The 21,205-nt window shown below is 40.4% G+C and overlaps 2 protein-coding genes across 2 annotated transcripts; both read right to left on the minus strand.

The window, feature by feature from the left end:
• Positions 1-1,395: 1,395 nt before the first annotated feature.
• Positions 1,396-8,643, minus strand: LOC134214916 (gamma-soluble NSF attachment protein). The gene is made up of 6 exons (XM_062694191.1): positions 8,411-8,643; positions 8,130-8,197; positions 7,739-8,049; positions 7,397-7,672; positions 2,365-2,559; positions 1,396-2,304 (listed from the first exon to the last, which is right to left on the minus strand). The coding sequence occupies exons 1-6, from the start codon at positions 8,461-8,463 to the stop codon at positions 2,245-2,247; spliced, it is 963 nt and encodes a 320-aa protein (XP_062550175.1). The 5' UTR covers positions 8,464-8,643; the 3' UTR covers positions 1,396-2,244.
• Positions 8,644-14,528: 5,885 nt separating this feature from the next.
• On the minus strand, positions 14,529-16,272 carry LOC134214917 (pleiotropic regulator 1-like). Its single transcript, XM_062694192.1, has 3 exons — positions 15,978-16,272; positions 15,778-15,917; positions 14,529-15,719 (listed from the first exon to the last, which is right to left on the minus strand). The coding sequence occupies exons 1-3, from the start codon at positions 16,088-16,090 to the stop codon at positions 14,593-14,595; spliced, it is 1,380 nt and encodes a 459-aa protein (XP_062550176.1). The 5' UTR covers positions 16,091-16,272; the 3' UTR covers positions 14,529-14,592.
• Between the last annotated feature and the right edge of the window lie 4,933 nt (positions 16,273-21,205).

Consider the following 21,205-nt stretch of genomic DNA (forward strand, 5'->3'; position numbering starts at 1 on the left):
TAGAGTTAGGACATCTAAATCATTTTTGAAATGCCTAGAACAAGAGCTGAAATATATGAAGAATGATTATGTTGAAATAATTTTCAGGGACGATGATCAAATTTGTTGTTGTATTCAATACGTTGCCATGTAAATAACGAATTTTCCGACTCATATTTTAGCATACTTCGATCCAATTATAAAATTTATAGTGTACAAGCCAAATGTCAAAAGGGGTGATTCAAAGTTTATGGCATGACCAGCTTAAAAAGCTGGATAGAAAACATTCTGAAATTCAAATGTCTCTAAAATATAAGAATGATCTATTGTGATTCATGACTTCTCAATTTCAATCTATATTACAACCTATCCTATGCTACCTGTGGCCACGCGTTGGCTTCGCTACTTCCAGTTGACGAGAAATTGGTTAATTTCCCGATCCCTCGGAGAGTGCTAATGAGCCCTAGCGGATCCTCCATGTAAAGAGCTATACCTGATAAGTATGCCGAGACATGATCAGGGGCTCAGTCTGCAAAGCAGCCGATCCACTGTGAATCGTTGGAGGCGCATTGAAGTGCTCCAAATGTGATATGATACACAGATGAATATTATCTTCAGTACCGTCAACTCCCGCGACCTTGGCTAGGGATTTTAAAGTGGTATACTTGTTCGTGACGTTACAACGCATTGATAAAAACCTGTTTTTAGAGCACCATGCGTTGTAACGTCACGAAATGTTGATGTCGATTAAAACGAAATTAGTCCATGTTTTAGCCATATTACCCCGTAGGGTCATCCATTATCCTCATATATTTGAAGGGTGTTCATTATTTTTGGAATAAAATAACCAGACCAGAGCAGAGAATTAACCATGTTTTTTTCATGTCATTTTCCTACACATATTCAGTGTTTATATATCTATTCGATGCAAAATTTTATGAGAATTCAGAATATGTTATAATATGCATACGTTTACTAATATTTTATGCCATTTTTCTTAAAAAAAAAAAAACATTTAAAAGTACGTCAAAACGTTGTTGTAACGTTACGCCAGAATTTGTCTATTCTAAAAGTAGTGTTCGAAAAAGAAAAACCAAATAATCGCCAAAATAAAAATGACACATAAACGTACAGGGGGAGAGGGGGATCAATGTTTTGTGAGACATGAGGAAGGAATGGGGTTGAAAATACCGAAAAACGATGGACGTAATCTTTGAACGATCTCCAGGTGACCCCAAAACATAACATAATTATGTTGAGCTACATGCACCCTAACTATAAGTACCTTTCTGTAATATAGCGCACGTGGAACTTTAAAAAATTGGTTGTAATTCTGAAGCATAAAAGGCTTGATATCTACAACGCTACAAATTCAACTAAGGCTTTCTTTCACGAAATACGCCGCGTAGAACTAGCTACAGATTTCAACATGTATCGTTTAATTGAATTAAGCCAAATTCTTCTCAAGTAAATGCATCATCATAACACATGCAGATCTTATCCGTTCCACTAGGTTATTAGTTAAAATTTATACAACACTGACGATACAGTATATAGATAGGAAGGTAAAAGGAGGGAAACGGCTCAAGAACCTAGCGAAAATTTATACACAATCGATTGCGTTTTAATGCGCGTGTTCAAGACTGATTTTGCTGGGGGGTTTCTAAAAACGTACTGAGAGAAACGCTTACTTCTAGAGTAACAATGGCGCACACTATTTCCTTCTCTTACTTTGTTTTCTTTAGTTATTTAATTTTTTTTTATTACTTGATTGATATACTGATACAAGTTTAGCGGGTTTAGCTGTATCGTTAATGTTGGAAACACCTTTCGTCTTAGGTTACAAGTTATGTTTGTTACTAATTCGTGAGCTTTCCACTTTCACTTCATTATTTATTACACTTTTAACGAGAGTCAGAGGATATAAACAGCCGTTTCGAAACATCATTATTTCGTTAAAGCTAATTATGCAACAAAGGTCATCTGGCCGGCTAATGTATGTTTGTAACTTACGTTATACTTTCGTTGAAAAATAATCCTTTTTGATCTCTTTTAGTACTATTTGTATGCATTTCGACGGGTCACTTTCATCTTTTTCTTAAGTTTGAGAGCTTGCATCGAATTGAATGCTGATCTGCTTCAAAATATAGATCATAATCTATGCTAGTTATAAATATACTTACTAATAACAATAATCGTAATAATAGCAGCTTCATCTCTATCACACAACCCAGCCTGTTGGCCAGGGACTAGAATGGATGCACACTAACAGAGACCACCTTCCTCCACCTCATCCAGACCTGTTCCGGCGGCAGGTTTACCTCCCTGTGACAAAATGAATAAAATTATTGTTAAGCACCGTCCGCCCCACTTTTATTAGCTTACCTCCGCTGCATTGCCACTATTCGGGGACACATACGATGCGGCAGCATTTTCGATAACATTTGCTTTTGGGGCTACGGCTACGCCTTTGGGCAAGGGCAAATCTCTTGCCAATCGGGCATACTCGACGTCCATGTGTCGAATGAAGGGCGATGCCAAAGCACGGGCGGCCAATTCCGGATCCTCATCGTCGTATGCCTGAAAAAAAAAAAACAAAATGGAATTAAGCCGGATTTTAGATACACAAGTAGGTTCTACGAAAAACAACTGTTTGCCGTTCGAACCACACTATCTCAAGACCTAGTATTGGGTGGAACTCTAAACCTGGACAATGCTCGTGGAGGACCAACGCGCACTTGGAGTTTCCGAAAGAAAAGTGCTGCGTACCATCTATGATGGGATGCAGATGGCGGACGGTATGTGGAGGAGGCGAATGAATCACGAGTTGCATGAGCTGCTGGGAGAATCATCCATCGTTGACACCTCCTAAATGGTGGTAAGATTGAACGGGGACTGGAATGAATTCCCTTAAAATGTGCACTTTACAATTTGTTTTATTCAGAAATAGGTGGTTGAAATTCAAAAGATTCCCAAAAACTTATTAGGGTATCCAGGATCCATAATACATATGAAAGTTCAAAACAACTCGAAACATTTCGGGGTCATAAATTCTCCTTAAAATCCTTCTAGAAGCTCCCTTGGAAACTTCTTAATTCCTCCGGGAAGCTATCCACAAATTCCTTTTGAAAATCGTTCGAAAATCCTTCTCATATAATTGTAATTCCTTTTTATCTAGTGAGGGGTTTCACTATTTTTTTTAGGGAATCCATGAGGAAATTCCTTGAAGATTTTTTCTAAGTTTTACTTCTAGACATTTCTTCGGCTATTCTTCCAGCAAAATCTCCGGCATTTCATCTGGAATGTATTTGAGAGTTCCTACAAGAATACGTACGGAATTTCCTCCCGAAATTCCACCAGAAGTTTCTTCAAAAATTTATGACAGAAATTCTCCGATTTCGCTCCATAATTTCACTTGTAAATCTATAAGAAATTCCTTCGGAAATTCTTCAAAGAACTTCTTCAGGCATTTCTCCAGGAGCTCTTCCTTTAATTCCTCCGGGATAGAACCGCCATTAACCTTATAGCGAAATCCTCTAGGATTTCATTCTAGAATTCTTTTCGCAATTACTTCAGAATATCCTTCAAGAATTCCTCTACAAATTTCTTTGAGAATTTCTCCAGCAGTTCGTCCAAGTATTTCCCCGGAAATTCTTCCAGGTATTTTTCCCGGTAATTCCTTCAGGTTCTTCTTCTTCTTATTATTGGCATTACATCCCCACACTGGGACAGAGCCGCCTCGCAGCTTAGTGTTCATTAAGCACTTGCACAGTTGTTAACTGCGAGGTTTCTAAGCCAGGTTACCATTTTTGCATTCGTATATCATGAAGCTAACACGATGATACTTTTATGCCCAGGGAAGTCGAGACAATTTCCAATCCGAAAATTGCCTAGACCGGCACCGGGAATCGAACCCAGCCACCCTCAGCATGGTCTTGCTTTGTAGCCGCGCGTCTTACCACACGACTAAGGAGGGCCCCTAATTCCTTCAGGTACTTCTGTACTTCAGTACCTGAAGTACTTCAGGTACTTCTCCTGGAATTCCCTCAGGAATTACTCCGGGAATTTTTTCGCAGAATTGTCCTAGAATTCTTTCCGGACTTCACTCGGAATATACTCCAGAATTTCATTCGGAAATTAATTTGAGAGTTCCTCCAGGACATCTTCCATTGAGTTCTTCCAGAAATTTCTTCAGAACAAACGCCCGGGAATGCATCCAGTAATTTCATCAGCAATTCATCTGGGAATACTTTCAGGATTTCATCTGGGAATTTCGGCATTAATTTCTCTTGGTATTTTATCCGAGAATTATTTTTGATATTTCTCCGGAAATTTCTTCAGGAACTTCTCCAAGAATTATTTCAGGACTTCCTTATGGGAATTCCTCCGGAAGTGCTCGTGGGAGTACCTCCGGGAGCTCCTCCAGGAGTTTTACTAAGATTTCCTCCGGGAATCCCTCCAGGAACTTCACAGGGAATTCCTGGATTCGAGGTGAGCCAGCCTTGGACTGAAAACTTCCCAAATAAAGATAATAATAATATTTGAGGTTATGGCTTTCAGTCTTTTACGTTTTTATCCGACGTTTCGGTTACATATATTGTACCTTTATCAAGGAGTTAACTAAGTCCGGTTTTACTGTTACATTATCTTAGCATTTCCTAATAAAACGGAACTTAGTTAACTAAGCGACTTAGAAATCCTCCGATAATTTCTACGGGAATTCCTCTGGATGTTCCTCCGGAAATTACTCTGGGAATTCCTCTTCTGAGGTGTATCTCCCGGAGGAGTTTCCGAAGCAACTGCCGGAGAAGCTCCCGTAATAACTCTCGAAAAAATTTCAGGAGGAACTCCTAGAAGAATTCCTAGAGGACCTCCCGGAGGAACTCCCACAGAAATTATCGGAAGAACTTCAGGAGGAATTTCTATTTAATTTCTGAAGAAAGCCTAAATCATTTCCTTAAAAAAGTCTGAATGAGTTCCTGGCAGAGCTACTGGTGGAATTCCCGAAGGAGCTCTCGGAGGAATTCTCGTAGGAACTTCCGGAGTAATTTCTGAAGAATTTTCAAAGGAACCCCCGGATTAAATGCCAGTGAAACTATCAGAAGAATCCTCGGAAAAAGTCGTGGAAAATTCATCTTATAGACAAATCTCGTCTAGCTGAAACCTTTGTATGGGGTATATAGCTGGACCATCGTCATCGTCAGAGGACATCCCGGAGAATTCGCTGAGGAGCTCCCAGAGAAATTCTCGGAGGAGTTTCTGGGTGAATTTCTATATAAATTCCTGAAGAAAACTAAATGAATTCCAGCCTGAATGAAAGAAAGCATGAATGAATTCCCAGAGGAAATTCTGGATAATTTCCCGGAAGAATTTTCAGAGGAACCCCCGTAGGAACTGCCGATAGAACTACTGGAATAATTATCGGAGGAAATCCTGGAGGAACTCTTGGAGGAACTGCCAGTGGAACTCCTGGAAAAATTCCCGAAGGAGTTTTTGGAGAAACTCCTTGAGGATCTCCCAGTAGAAATCTTGATGTTCTCACCGGAATTCTTTCAGGATTACTTTGAGAATTAATCTAGGAATTCCTCCGAAAATTTTATTTTCGGTATAATTTCTGTTTAAATGTTCGGTGGAATTCCAGGAGAAATTCTTTGAAATTTTCACAAGAAATTATTTGAAACTTTCAGGGAAAATTTTATGGAATTTACACAAGAAATTCGAAGATTTTTTGCGAAATTCTCAGGAATGTTTACTGGCAGTTCTGCGGAATTTCCACGGAATATTCTTAGGAACTTCACGGTGCAATTTTTTATGAGAAACAGCACGAAGAATTATCGGAAGAATTCCCTGCAGAACTTATAAAGGAGCTCGTGGAAGATTTCTTGGAGTAAATAATGGTGAAATTTTTGGATAATTTCCCGGCGAAATTAATGGTGAAATTTCTGAAGACATTGCCGAAGAAGTTACTGGAGGCATTCCTAAAGAATTCCTGATAGAACTTCGGATAGAATGACTGGAGCAATTGTCGAAGGAATTGCTGGAGGAAGCTTGCATATTGTTTTTTTTTCTGCCTATTTGATAATAAATATTATATCAGAGCGGATTTGTTTAGAAATTCAAATATCATTATTGTTGTTTGATAAACGCAAAACGTGAACGTTGCATTATGGGCATGTACATATGGGCATATGTACATTTATTAGCGTTGCGTTCTAGTACGAAACGCTGACTTCAACGCCCAGCGCAACGTGCTATTGTGATCCAGCCTTTACTGTTGGTGGATTTCGTTTCAAAGTTTTTGGAACTTAGAAGGAAATAGTGCCAAGCACTAATATTCATGTGTTTTCATAAAACCACTATAAAACTACGAATTAGAAGACCCAAAAAAGTTGCCCCCCCCCCCCTGCTCGAAATCCTGGCTACGCCCATGGTTGGCGCCGTGCAGCCATGGACCGAGCCGAATGGAGAAGACTCTTAGGTACTGCACAGGCCACTTCGGCCTTAGTCTGAATAAATAAAAAATATCATTCGACTTGGCATTTTGGCAACTCTCCGGCAATTTTTCAAACCCTTTGAAACTTTTTATTTTAAATATTCCAATTCTTTAAGCAATTTCAGAGTCTCGTTTTGACCGTTGTCTGGTGTGGTGATTCGCAGAAAAAGTATAACAATAGAACCAGAGCCATGGCCGCGGTCGAAGCAAGAGTGTAGGGTTTAGTGTTTCTTAATGTGACCAGACTAAAATGGTAACCTGGCTTAGAAACCTCGCAGTTAATAACTGTGGTAGTGCTTAATGAACACTAAGCAGCGAGGCGGCTCTGTCCCAGTGTGGGGATGTAATGCCAATAAGAAGAAGAAAAATCTATGCAAAATGCACTTTTGGAGGTTTAATTTTAAAGCCAGTAACGCATTTCAGATAGGCGTTAGTGTTTCTGAAAATGTGCTACAGATGCTGAACATGTTAGGGTATGATGGAGCAAGATGGGTAGCCTAAGGCGAATTCTGATTGCCTCAAAACAGGAACATTTTAATTCAACTTTTCAACATTAAAGTCATTAAAGTAGAAGTATATTTTTCTGTCAATCAAAAAATGCGTTTTATAATACAATCGGAATAAAATTTTTATTCACAATTTATGAAACGTATTGATACTGAGTTTTGCAATTTGGGTTGGGATCAAACAATCTGCAGCCTAAAAGTCAAAGATCGCAACCGAATACAACACGTTGGCTAGTCTACGGAACAAATAAACAGGATGTTTTACGATACCGCAAAAAAAAAATGCCTAGCAGCACCTTAAAACTAATACGGCAGAAAAATAATCGAATCAAAATTGTATTCCGCTTTTTTTATCCCCGAAGTATAAAGTTTTGTCAAACGGACTCCTTAATGCTTTTTGAAAACTTGTAGTACTTACTTGTAGCAATGATTCTAACGTTTGAACCTCTGCAGCATCGCAGCAATTCCCCCACTCTTTGAATGCTTTTTCGGCAGCAACATAATCTCCTCGAGCCAGCTGAACCAATACCAAAGCAACAGCCAACCGCCCAATGGCCGATTCCGAGCCAACCTGCTGATGAAGGCCAATTTCGCGACGAATGGCATCGGCAGCCTGATCATACATTCCCAACTTCACCATGATCCGAGCCACCTTGCTAGCATACTCCGCTCCCTGTCGGGAGGAATCTTCGATCTAAAAACATATATACGTACATAATTTATACCCATTGTGTAATTTCCGTCAAGTTGACGAACTTACCGTGACCACATCAACGGCCAACTTGTACAGTTGCAGTGCATCTTCCGGGTTGGTACCCTCAAGGATCTTGGCCGCCTTATCGAGCGTCGCAGCGCCGGACTCGGGCGATCCATGCTGCTGGTAGAGATTGCAAGCCTTTTCGGCGTACTTGCGAACCTCTGCCAAATTGTTCATGTCCTTGCAGATCAGGATCACCTGGTCCAGACACTTGGCCGCGTGGAAGATGGCTCGATTCTGACGATGGCAGTCGGATGCCTTCAGCAGACTCTCCTTGCACTGGTCCAACGCTTTCGCATTTCGGAAACAAGTCGCTGTAAAGTATCGTAAACAGACAATTAAAATCCCATTCCTAGTAAAATTACGAATTAAATTGCAATGATTATTCACTTACCAGCTTTATTGTACTCATCAGCAGCGATATCGTAATCAGGCCTCCATTTGAGTAGTGAGGTTTTCAAACTTTTAGACGGTTCGATGGAAGAATCCCCAAGCAGCGTAGAAAGTAACGAGAGAAATCGAAATATAATGAGAAAATTATTAGAAAAATCTTCCTACGATCTAAACAGGGAGGTTGAATACAAAAAAAAACATCATCGATTTTATCCCTCAACAAGCACTCCTCAGAAAACTTCCCCTCCCAAGCAGGATGAAAAATGACGAAATGGGCCAAACCTTTTCTCAGCCTGGCGAATATGTTCTTGAGCTTCTTCGATTTTATTCGACATTATTGCACTTGCTTTGAACCGTCCCCGGTAGTGGTAGCTTAGGTAAATTAAATCTTAGCGAAAATTTCTTCAATCGATGATAGAAAATTGCACAAACAATGCTAAAACACTGCCAAGTAGCTATCTTTTCACAAACTTTGACACTGTCACAGGCACCGTCACTCAACACTCATCTCCGTGTCATGACATATATGAATGAATGAAATGAGCGGAGCGTGTTTATTTTTATCAATGAATAACAACTTTACGCAAAATCCAGTTATCCGACAGAGAATCCGACGAGCTATTGATCCAATTTCCACATCGTTTCAACTCAAGGGGATCCCCGATTGCAAATTTTTGCCAAGCTCTGCTAGCTCTTGGTTGGTATCGTGTTCAAAAGAAATTCCTTTTTCTATCCCAATCCCATGTTGAATTCCGTTTACTGAATCGGAAAAATAAAAAATTGAAATGAAATTTCTTTAACAGTAGGGTAACTGTCCTATTTTGGACCCCTAGAGGAAGTGCATCAAAAGATATTTTAGAGACTAGATAAAGATTGTCGCTTCGGTTCCCTTTGTTCTGCTGTCCGAAACATGTTGGGTACCAAGCTGTCAAATCGTATGGATTTTCCTTCTATGACATTTAGCTCCCCTATCCTCGCCAGCAAAAGATGTTCCGGACAGCGACAATCTTTATCTAGTAACTAGGGTAACAGTCCTATTTTGGACCCTTAGAGGAAGTGCATACCAATATATGCTTATATCTATTGAAATATAGGTTCGATATGGGCTGAAATGACACCATTTCAAAGATGAAAGTGTTATTTATGAAACAGAAATTCGAAATGAGCTTCAGTTACTGATAAATCAATGAAATTTGCCATTTTCTGAAATGAAAATATTCTTCGTTTTGGACAGTGCAACATATTTTGGACACCCCCAATTCAGTCTCTTCAAAGTTAACCCTGGTCAATTGAGCTGAGGCCAAGTCTTATCTTTCGATTGGAATGCATCAATGAGAAGATTCCTGCGTTTTAAATTCACAATTTCGACAAAAACTTTTTGTGTACGTTCTGAGATTTTCAGTGATGTATACTTTTAAGCGTAACGCATTGTAACGCTCGCCTTCTTGAACAAACTAATTTTCTCGAAATTTCATCTAAATATCGCTTTTTTGCACGGGAAACCAGTGAAACAGATGCTGAACAATATTAATTTCCTGAAGCCAATGGGGGAATTAGCAGCGGCATTGTTTCTAGTTCAGAAATCAGAAAAATGTCGCCAGGAGGGTCCAAAATGTGTAGGGGTCCAAATCAAGTTGGATACCCTATCCACCTGAAAAGAACAAAAACCAAAACGGGAATTTATAAGGTTCCCACGCAAACTAATGGGAGCTGTCACTTTACTTTCAGAAAAATAGTTTGCTCGATTATTCCGCAAGTAAAAGTGACATTTTGCTCCATGCAGATCAGTTGTCAAAATTCCGCTTGGTAATATTGAACAAAATTCGGTAACCTCTCTACTTTTTAAGTGGATACTGGGCTTAACCCTGCCCGCAGAGCAAGATTATTTTTGACAGATATTGAATCATTTTTGATAGATGATAGATGCACCAGCCATTCTTATGAGCGGGAGATTTCATAATTTCCAAATTGTCACTTTTAATTTAAATTTGATTTCAATTCGCGAATCGTATACCAAAGCCTAGCCCGCAGTCAAGGCTCTGCGAAGCGTCCATGTTTCTGAATAAGCAGCGGCATTGTTTCTAGTTCAGAAATCAGAAAAATGTCGCCAGGAGGGTCCAAAATGTGTAGGGGTCCAAATCAAGTTGGATACCCTATCCACCAGAAAAGAACAAAAACCAAAAAGGGAATTTGTAAGGTTCCCACGCAAACTAATGGGAGCTGCCACTTTACTTTCAGAAAAATAGTCTGCTCGATTATTCCGCAAGTAAAAGTGACATTTTGCTCCATGCAGATCAGTTGTCAAAATTCCGCTTGGTAATATTGAACAAAATTCGGTAACCTCTCTACTTTTTAAGTGGATACTGGGCTTAACCCTGCCCGCAGAGCAAGATTATTTTTGACAGATATTGAATCATTTTTGATAGATGATAGATGCACCATGCACCAGCCATTCTTATGAGCGGGAGATTTCATAATTTCCAAACTGTCACTTTTAAGTTAAATTTGATTTTAATTCGCAACCGCCTAGCCCGCAGTCAAGGCTCTGCGAAGCGTCCATGTTTCTGATGCCAGCATCAAAAGCATCGATTAATTTGATATGAAGGCGTAATAGTAGTCGTCGAAAACCTGCCATCGAAAATATGTTTTAAATAAATATCAAACGTTTCCCGATGAAATCAAATCCTATCTTTTCCATGCGCTTGAAAGAGAAAGATGATTAAACGTAAACAACCCTTATTGACAAATATTTGTCAAGTTTATCCGGACATTTACCAGACCGATTAGAAATCGAAATGCGGATTTCAGGCTGACTTGACAAATATTTGTCATCATGTCAAACAGTGTACTGAGGGCTTTACATGCGATGCACCGCATTTCAATACCAAATTTTCCAAACGACTTTAGGGATCGTTCGAATATTACATCCATCGTTTTTCGGCATTTTCAACCCCCCCCCCCCCTCATGTCACAAACTGTCACAAGTCCCTGACCCCCCCACCCCTTGTACGTACATGTGTCATTTTTATTTTGGCGATTATTTTAGTTTTTCTTTTTCGTACACTATTTTAACAATAGCATAGTAAGTTATGTCCCTTACTAACAGTTTGAATATATGTTTTTAAAATGCAAATTGTTCTTAAAATGCTTTCATTTTTTTTTAGATTGGACGTCACATAAGACGAACCCCCCTCCCTCCCCGTGTCACAAACTGTCACAAAATTCGGATCCCCCTTCCCCCTCAAACCTTGGACGTAATTTTTGAACGACCCCTTATCTGCTGTTGTAAACAAAGCATGGAACGTTGTTTTGACGAATCTGATAGCACTCCCACGCACACCGAAACCATCAATACGTAGATGAAGGCTTGTGATACCTGTTGATGTCTTGGTTTGCGCTGGTCGTTTTGAAAATTTGGTATTGATTTGGTATTTTTCAATGTTTTCGTTTTGTTTTGTACTAATGACACACTGGTGGTATTCGTACCATGGTACAAGAATCTTGAAATTAGTGCCATATCTATTATTGTCTTCATTAAAGATAGTCTTGGATTATTATTTTCTTGTCGCCTTGTACCATGGTACAAATATCACAGGTGTGTCCTTAGTATTAATGTATAGGCTCTTTTTGAATGTAATGCAAGATAGGGACGACCTGAAACTGGATAAAAAGATTCATTTCTGTCGGAGTTATGAAGAAGCGAGGGAAGAGAGCAGCCAAGATGAATACACCACTAGGTGTTCCAATCTGCCAAATTCACGATTCAGCCATCTTGGATTTTAGTATGGGAGAGCCAGCCAGTTTGTTTATGTTTTGCACCGAAAATGAATTTTTCACCCCCGCCCTCTTCTCGTCCATAAATTGGGCAGACTGCAACACCTAGCTGTGTATTAGGTTCTGCAGCATGACGTCACGAATGAATTCGGTCCTCGCCGAATGAACTTTTTTGACAGTTCAGTAGTACTTTCCAGGGATGCCAGACATACAGACATGTCTGTATTTATACAGACATTTGGTCTTGCCTACAGACATCATACAGATTACAGACATTATACAGACTTTTGATGGATGTTACAGACTTTTACAGACATTCAGTTTTCGGAAGCTTGGCTGCTAAACAGAATCCTGTTAGGCTTTCCAATTAAACTATTTTGGCGTTTCAAACAATATCGTTTGCATATTTTGTACGACGGACCAATTGACCAATCGATAACATTTTGGAATTCCCAGCAGAGTCTTTTAGGCTTCCCTTTGGGAACGGGATCCCTTTTGGGTTCCAAACATAATCCTTTCAGTATTCCAAACGGGAAGATTCTTTGATTCCTTTCGGAAACATAGAAAGATTCCATTCAGAAGTCCAAGATTAATCCATTCTGAAGCCCAAAATGATCCCGTTCGACAGCCCAAAAGTTCCATTAGGGTGAACAAAAGATATCCGTTCGTACGAATTTCCGTACAAAATTATGTGCTCTTCTGAACGTAATCCTGATGGCTTTACTAATGGATCTTTTCGAGTTTTCTGAATCGAAAGGAATCACTCTGGGCTTCCCAAAAAAATCCTTTTGGACTTCCAAACGGAAGTCTGATGGGATTTTGAACAAAATCATTCTCGAATTCCAAACGGAATACCACAGAGAAACAGACGTCTCACCAAACACATGTTTCATCGTTAACCTTTTCAACAGTAGATTCATTTTTTTGTAGGTGGTTGATCGGCCACCTATGGCGCTCCCATCGATTTTGCTTGTGTTTGTCGTTTGCACACTATCGCCATCTGGTTGCTGATTGTCCAATCCCAGTGCTTCTAGCATTGGGCGATAATGTTTCCGTGACGATGATTTTGATTGCATTTTGTTCTAAGTGAGACGTCTGTTTCTCTGTGGGAATACTTTTGGTCTTCCAAACGGAATCCTTTTGGACTTTCGAAAAAAATACTTTTGGACTTTCATGCCCTCTGAGCTTCTGTACGGAATCTTTTTCTGCTTCTGGGCAAGGGATTCCGATAAGGATACTTATGGAATTTCCTACCGAAGCCATAAAAGGAAATCCCAGAAGAGTTCCTTCCGAAAGCCAAAACGAGCTCCGTTCAGAAAATCAGAAAATCTCGGTTCGTAAGCCCAAAACATGTCTTTTCTCTGGGTTTCGAACGAAATTATTTGGGATTCTGGAATTCTATTATATTTTTGAATGAAATTTTTTTGGAATTCTAAAATAGAATTCTTCTGGATTTCCGAACGGAACCTTGTTGGGTTGGGAACGAAATTATTTTGGACATTACTTTCAAACAGATTCCTTTTAGGCTTTCGAAAGGATTACTTTTGGAATTCCGAGTGGATCCATCTGGGCTTCATAATGAATTTTTTTATGTATCTGTACTTTTGGGATTCCGAAGCCGCAAAAGATTCCGTTCGGAAATCAAAAAGATGTTGTTCGAAAGCGCAAAGGAACATCCAAACCCAAAAGATGACCGTTCCGTGCTCTATGCTTTCAAATGGATTTATTCCTTCTGTGCCTCTCCTCCGAACCGAACTCATTTGGACTTTCCAACGAATTTTCAGTTGGAAAAATGCGTAAATATTATTAATTTATGCTAATGTAACAGCATACATATTGATAAGAACATTATTCAGAGCTTTGTAGTCGAATCGAAAAGTGAAGACTTGTCGTAAGACGAGATAGTATTATCCCATTTAATTCCACCAAAATACGTATTTCGACCTCAATAACAATAGCTGCCTTACTTGTTTTTAGTATCTCGTACTTCACTCGGCTTAGTCTTACACTGACCTTTTGATTATTGAAACCTATTCTACGTTGTCAAAAGTGCATTGTTTTGAATAATTTTCTAATTCATGTTCCTTCCAAAATCCATACAGACAAATACAGACATTTTGCTGAGGTTGATACAGACTTATAAAAATTGTATCTGGCATCCCTGGTACTTTCCACTGACTCCGACGAGGACTCCGACAAAGTTCGAGTTCGTGATTGGTTGGCTGCCCCCGAGTCCAACGCAAAGTACTACTAATCTGTCATCAGTTTGAGGTTAGATACAGACGCTGCAGAACCTAATAGGATCCTAATAGTATACTTAAAACTGGTCAGATCGGTTATTGCGTTATGGAATTATTAAAATAAGATATCGAAAGCGGGTCTCGCATTCGGAATATTGACACTATTTTCAATTAAACTATTCATTGATTAACAAACTTGTCCGACGCTGCAGAAAATTTTGGCTTTTCCTGGCTTTCGAAATGCGGCGAGTGAGCCTTTAATAAACGAAATGGAAAAAATATATAATTCTAAGTTAGGATTGGTTAAGTAAATCGTTCAAGTCACGAACGCCGTAGACAGAGGTCAATTGGATTCTTCAAAGCCTAATATAATGAACGCAAGGCAATTGTTTTCACATTAGAAGTATATTACGAGTAAAAATCTTTTCATTCTTATTTTATTTTACGGCCCTAATACTTCCTTCGCTTTATGATCTCAGGCCTCCAATTGACTGGATGCGATTCCTCCGAAGCCTCGTCGTCCTCCTTGTAGATCTTGATAGTCTTGTCCGCTTCAGTCGTAATAAGTCTAGATCCGGACATGTCAAAAGTCATGGCAAAGATTCCCGCCTCGCTATCCATAGATCCCGGCTGGACAGCTGCCTGGAACCGCTGGAAGTTATACCCCGTGCGCCAATCCCAGAAGAACATCGTTCCGTTGTCACCCCCGGAAACCAAAACTCCCTCCGGATTGACCGCCATCGTATTCACGATGGAGTTATGTCCATTTAGATTCTGGATGAAATTTCCCTCCGGACAGCGCCACTGTTTAATGTTGTCCGGCGATGCCGATGCGAACATGTACAAAGAAGGATGCAGCACAATGCTACGAACACTCTTCTTGTGATTGGTCAGGGTACACATGCTTTTCCCTGCAGCAAGGTCCCACAGACGCACAGTCGAGTCGTGACTTCCTGTTATGACTTGCGGATTGGCCGCCTGGCAGACCACACTAGCCACCGTGTTGGTATGACCACCAAGGGTGTGGATGTTTGCTTTTGTTCTCATATCCCAAACTCGAGCGGTTGAGTCCCGTCCGGCCGTTACCAGCACATCTATCGTCGGATGCAGTGCCATTGTATAGACAGCCGACAGGTGTCCATGATAATGACGGATCACTTTATTGTACTCCAGATCCCAACATTTTACCTGGCGATCTTCACCACAGCTGAAAAGATACGGATGACGAGGACTCACGCAAAGTCCCCGGACGGTACTTACATGACCCGTTAACGAAAGCTTCAGCTTACCACTAGCCAAGTCCCATATTTTGATGACCCGATCGGCAGCTCCGGTGGCAAACCATTCGTTTCCCGGCTCCACAGCAACGCATCGTACCCAACCCAAATGACCGGATATGACACGACACAATTTCCATGGGGCATGCCATTTCGGTTTCGGAATTGTTGGCGCTTTCTTGGGAAGTATCTGCACGGTATTTGAATTGAAATTTTGACCACCAGGTGCAACTACTGGCAAAAGAGCTGTCTGCGTGTTCGTTCCCTGTTCTTGTTCGCTTCCGGAAGTGATTGCTAGCACTAGAATGAAATATAATTGTCAGATTCCTTATTTTAATACAAACAAGCATTATCGTACTATGGTCCTGAGTGGGATCCGGCACCGTGTCTACTCTGCCGGATTCACTACGCCGGATGGCTACATTTTTTGCATTTGCTACACGATCAAAAACTAGACCGTACGAATCACGAGCTTTTATAGAATATTTTGATTTTTCTCTGAAATACGAAATAATTATTAGATAGGTCAATTTCAATTTTATTCATAGAGCTACTTACAGTTTCTCGTCGATCTCCGGCAGCAACGATTGGTTCGCCACGAAGAAATCGTGAGTTCTTTTCAAGGAACGAAACACTAGCGTGTGTACTGAATGCCGCTGAACCTCTTCCATAGTTATGTTCGATTGGCAATATTAAGAATTGCTTTAGTAACGTAAATAACTGCGTCAATTTTAATTCAAAGTAGTGCTTTTACGGCTTTTACTAATTTTGTTAAATAAAAACTAGAAAGCGTTCGTTTCTCGCGTGTTGTTTACAAATTTTGACAACCGGTTCTCTGCTGCTCTCAAGATGAATTAGGTTCTGCAGCGTCAGTATCTAACCTCAAACTGATGACAGATTAGTAGTACTCCGCGTTGGACTCGGGGGCAGCCAACCAATCTCGAACTCGAACTTTGTCGGAGTCCTCGTCGGAGTCAGTGGAAAGTACTACTGAACTGTCAAAAAAGTTCATTTGACGAGGACCGAATTCATTCGTGACGTCATGCTGCAGAACCTAATTCCTCGGGGTGGCCAGACTGACGTTTCCAGTCTATACTGCCAAGTGTTGTCAAGTCGTGAAGCGTATTTAGGGCATTCATATCGCCCGTTTTTAAGAAATCGAACGCGATCTCTCTTTATTGTTTTTTTTTGTTCGAATAATTAATCAATGGCACTGATCATTAATCGTCAGTGATTGTGTTTGAATTACTAGATAAAGTAAAATATCATTTTCACGGTGCTAGTTTTAGAATACAATATTATTGGATTTTACAAAGTTAGAGATTTCTCGGTATTCCTTAGTATTTGCATGGCTAAGTAGGTTTTCTATGTTTACGTGTTCTGTTAGAATTTTGAATTTTGTTCTTGATTGTGCATATTTTGTGCATTGAAGTAAAACATGAGTGGAATCTTCTTTTACCCCACAACTATCGCATTTGTCATCAATAGATAATTTCCACATGTACAGTTTTTCTTTAGTCAGTGTATGGAATGATCTGAGTCTTCCTATTGTAACTATTTCTGAAGTGTTTAGATCGTGTTTGTCAAACCACGGTTTGAATGTTGGTTTTTTAAGTAGATTGTAGTGTTTGACTCCTTTTTCGTTTGATATTTTTGTGTACTCTTGTGACCAGTCTTCTAATGTTTCTTGTTTGGCCAGATTTATAGTGTCATTTATAGGTATTTGTGTGTATATTGTCTGTTCACAAGTACAACCTTCTTTGGAAAGGTTGTCTGCGTGTTCGTTACCTGTTATACCTTTATGTCCCGGTACCCACTGTAAGTATATTGTTTTGTTTGTTTTGTTGAGTTTATGTATAATGTTTGATATTATGAAGTTATCTTTCGTGTTTTTGTTTTTGATGCTAATTAGAGCTGATTTGGAATCTGAGCATATTACAAAATTTTCTCCTTCCTTGGTCTCAATTATATCCATTGCTGTATTAATTGCCATGAGTTCTACGTTCATTATAGACATTGCGCTGTTTACTTTACTTTTGATTTTTTCATTATTTTGTTCGAACCATATTCCAATGCCACATGCATTCGATGTTTTTGATCCGTCCGTATATATTTTTTCGTATTGACTGTATTTGGTAACTACAGGGGATGGACAAAATAATTAGGATAGGCAAATTTTGGGTAAAATTAGATGTGTTGTAACTATCTTAGTTATCATCCGATTTTGACAATTCAGGCATGCCCGAACTAGAAAATTAATCCAGTTTGACGGTATGTCCATGGAACCGACTATGGCCACCGGATTCCGGAGATATTCCGGGTTTTTCGGAGGTAGGTTCAAAATCGTAAATTTGAGGTTGATATTAGGAGAAGTTGTGGTTAAAAATTGAATAATATTAGTAACCACAAATGAAGTAGGGCTCTTGCTGATTGGAACCATATATTGAGATTTGGAATCGGACCAGAATCAAGTGAGATATGGCCATTTCTTTATAATCGGTTCCAATCGATACTTATCAAAGGAATCAGGCCACAAAATCTTTTGAATCTCGCTTTTTCATAGGTCGTCCACTATAATTTTATTCTAGAAGGCCTCTAATGTGTCAAGAATAAAAAACCAATTGAATAAACGGATCCTGGAGTCGCTGGGATGTCCCCAGGGAACCTGTGAATGGGGACATTTAAATTTTAGCACCAAAATCAGTCATTCGACGGCTCTTTTTTAATGGTTTTCGATCAGGAAGCGAAGTATGAATATAAAATGGTTAATTGACGGTTCTGACCGCTTCCAGGACCTACGGATTGGCCCGGGGGAACCTGTTGAAGGGGACATTTAAGTTTTAGCACCAAAACCAGTCATTCGACGGCTCTTTTTTCATGGTTTTCGATCAGGAAGCGAAGTATGAATATAAAATGGTCCAATGACGGCTCTGACCGCTTCCAGGACCTACGGATTGGCCCGGGGGAATCTGTGGAAAGGGATATTTAAGTTTTAGCACCAAAACCAGTCGTTCGACGGCTCTTTTTCATGGTTTTCGATCAGGAAGCGAAGTATGAATATACAATGGTCAATTGACGGTTCTGACCGCTTCCAGGACCTACGGATTGGCCCGGGGGAACCTGTGAAAGGGGACATTTAAGTTTAGCACCAGAACCAATCATTCGAAGGCTCTTTTTTCATGGTTTTCGATCAGGAAGCGAAGCATGAATATAAAATAATCCATTGACGGCTCTGACCGCTTTCAAGACCTACGGATTGGCCCCGGGGAACCTGTGGAAGGGGACATTTTAGTTTTACCACCAAAACCAGTCATTCCACGGCTTTTTTTCATGGTTTTCGATCAGGAAGCGAAGTATGAATATAAAATGGTCCATTGACGGCTCTGACCGTTTCCAGGACCTACGGATTGGCCCCGGGGAACCTGTGGAAGGGGACATCTTAGTTTTAGCACCAAAACCAGTCATTTGAAGGCTCTTTTCTCATGGTTTTCGATCAGGACGCGAAGCATGAATATAAAATAATCCATTGACGGCTCTGACCGCTTTCTGGACATGTGGATTAGCTCCGGGGATGCTGTGGAAGGGGACATTTTAGTTTTACCACCAAAACCAGTCATTCGACGACTCTTTTTTCATGGTTTTCGATCAGGAAGCGAAGTATGAATATAAAATGGTCCATTGACAATTCTGACCGCTTCCAAGACCCACGGATTGCTCCTGGAGAATCTGTGTAAGGGGACATTTTATTTTAAGCATCATAACCAGTCATTCGACGGCTCTTTTCTATTGGTGTGTGATGATTCATACAACGAGCAGTGTGACGATTCATACAAAAATTCTAGAGGTTTAATACAAAAAGTGTCACGAAGGGGGGAGGGGGGGTTGAAAATCGCCGATTTTTGCGTAACGTACTTTATGGATCTTCCCTGATTAGGAATCGAGAAATGAATATAAAAGGGATCATTGAGGGCTCTGACCGCTTTTTGGACCTACAGATTCTTCTTCTTCTTTCTTCTTCTTATTGGCATTACATCCCCACACTGGGACAGAGCCGCCTCGCAGCTTAGTGTTCATTAAGCACTTCCACAGTTATTAACTGCGAGGTTTCTAAGCTAGGTTGCCTTTTTAGCATTCGTATATCATGAGGCTAACACGATGATACTTTTATGCCCAGGGAAGTCGAGACAGTTTCCAATCCGAAAATTGCCTAGACCGGCAACGGGAATCGAACCCAGCCACCCTCAGCATGGTCTTGCTTTGTAGCCGCGCGTCTTACCGCACGGCTAAGGAGGGCCCCACAGGGACCTACAGATTGGCCCAGGAAACCTGTCGAAGGGGACATTTTAGTTTTAGCACCAAAACTAGTCGTACAACGGCTTTTTTTGTGGCTTTGGATCAGGAAGCGAAGTATAAAGTAGGCAGGTTCCCCGTGAGCTATCCGTAGGTCCAGAGAATGGTCAGATCCGTCAATGGTCCATTTCTTGTTCATACTTCACATTCTGATTGAAATCCATGAAAAAATAGCCGTCCAATGATTGGTTTTTGTGCTAAAACTAAAATGTCCCTTTCCACAGTTCCCCGGGGGCAATCCGTAAGTCCTAGAAGCGGTCAGATTCATTAATGCTCCAATTTATACTCATTCTTCGCTTTCTGATAAAAATTACGAAAAAAAGCCGTCGAGTTATTGGTTTTGGTGCTGCAACTTAAATGTTTATTTCCACTGGTTTTCCGGGGAATCTGTAGTTCCTGAGAGCGGTCAGAGTCATCAATGGTCAATTTTATATTCATACTTTGCATATATTGCTTACCAAAATCAATCATTCTACAGCTCTTCGTCGAATGATTGATTTTGGTATAAAACTAAAATGTCCTCTTCCACAGGTTCCTCGGGGCAACCAGTAGGTCCTGGCAGCGGTCAAAGCTTTCAATGGTCCTTTTATATTTATATTTTGCTTCCTGATCGAAAACCTATAAAAAGAGCCGTCGAATAACTGATTTTAGTGCTAAAACTTATATGTTCCCTTCCACAGGCAATCCTTGGGTCGTGGAAGCGGTCAGAGCCGTCAATGGACTATTTTATTTTCGTACTTCACTTCCTGATCGATAACCATGAATGAAGAGCAGTCGAATGGCTGGTTTTGGTGCTAAAACTAAAATGTCCCTTCCACAGGTTCCTCAGGGCCAATCCGTAGATCCTGGAATCGGTCAGAGCCGGCAATGGACCATTTCATATTCATACTTCGCTTCCTGATCGGAAACCATGAAATAAGAGCCTTCGAATTACTAGTTTTGGTGCTAAACATAAATGTCCCCTTCCACAGGTTCCCCCGGGCCAATCCGTAGGTCCTGGAAGCGGTCAGAACCGTCAATTGACCATTTTCTATTCATACTTCGCTTCCTGATCGAAAAGCATGAAAAAAGAGCCGTCGAACGACTGGTTTTGGTGGTAAAACCAAAATGTCCCCTTCCACAGTTCCCCGGGGCCAATCCGTAGATCCTGGAAGTGGTTAAAACCGTCAATTGACCATTTTATATTCATACTTCGCTCCCTGATCGAAAACCATGAAAAAAGAGCCGTCGAATGACTGGTTTTGGTGGTAAAACTAAAATGTCCCCTTCAACAGGCTCCCCGGGGCCAATCCGTAGATCCTGGAAGCGGTCAGAGCCGTCAATGGACCATTTTATATTCATACTTCGCTTCCTGATCGAAAACCATGAAAAAAGAGCCGTCGAACGACATGTTTTGGTGGTAAAACCAAAATGTCCCCTTCCACAGTTCCCCTGGG

This window comes from Armigeres subalbatus, chromosome 2, assembly GCF_024139115.2.
Source record: "Armigeres subalbatus isolate Guangzhou_Male chromosome 2, GZ_Asu_2, whole genome shotgun sequence".
Taxonomy (NCBI): domain Eukaryota; kingdom Metazoa; phylum Arthropoda; class Insecta; order Diptera; family Culicidae; genus Armigeres; species Armigeres subalbatus.

Coding starts and splice junctions, on each gene's coding strand:
- LOC134214916 (XM_062694191.1), bottom strand. CDS start 8,463: ATGTCGAATAAAATCGAAGAAGCTCAAGAACATATTCGCCAGGCTGAG. Junction 7,673..7,738: donor TGGCCGTTGATGTGGTCACG/GTAAGTTCGTCA, acceptor ATATGTTTTTAG/ATCGAAGATTCCTCCCGACA. Junction 2,305..2,364: donor ATAGTGGCAATGCAGCGGAG/GTAAGCTAATAA, acceptor ATTTTGTCACAG/GGAGGTAAACCTGCCGCCGG.
- LOC134214917 (XM_062694192.1), bottom strand. CDS start 16,090: ATGGAAGAGGTTCAGCGGCATTCAGTACACACGCTAGTGTTTCGTTCC. Junction 15,918..15,977: donor CCGGAGATCGACGAGAAACT/GTAAGTAGCTCT, acceptor TTCGTATTTCAG/AGAAAAATCAAAATATTCTA. Junction 15,720..15,777: donor GGATCCCACTCAGGACCATA/GTACGATAATGC, acceptor ATTTCATTCTAG/TGCTAGCAATCACTTCCGGA.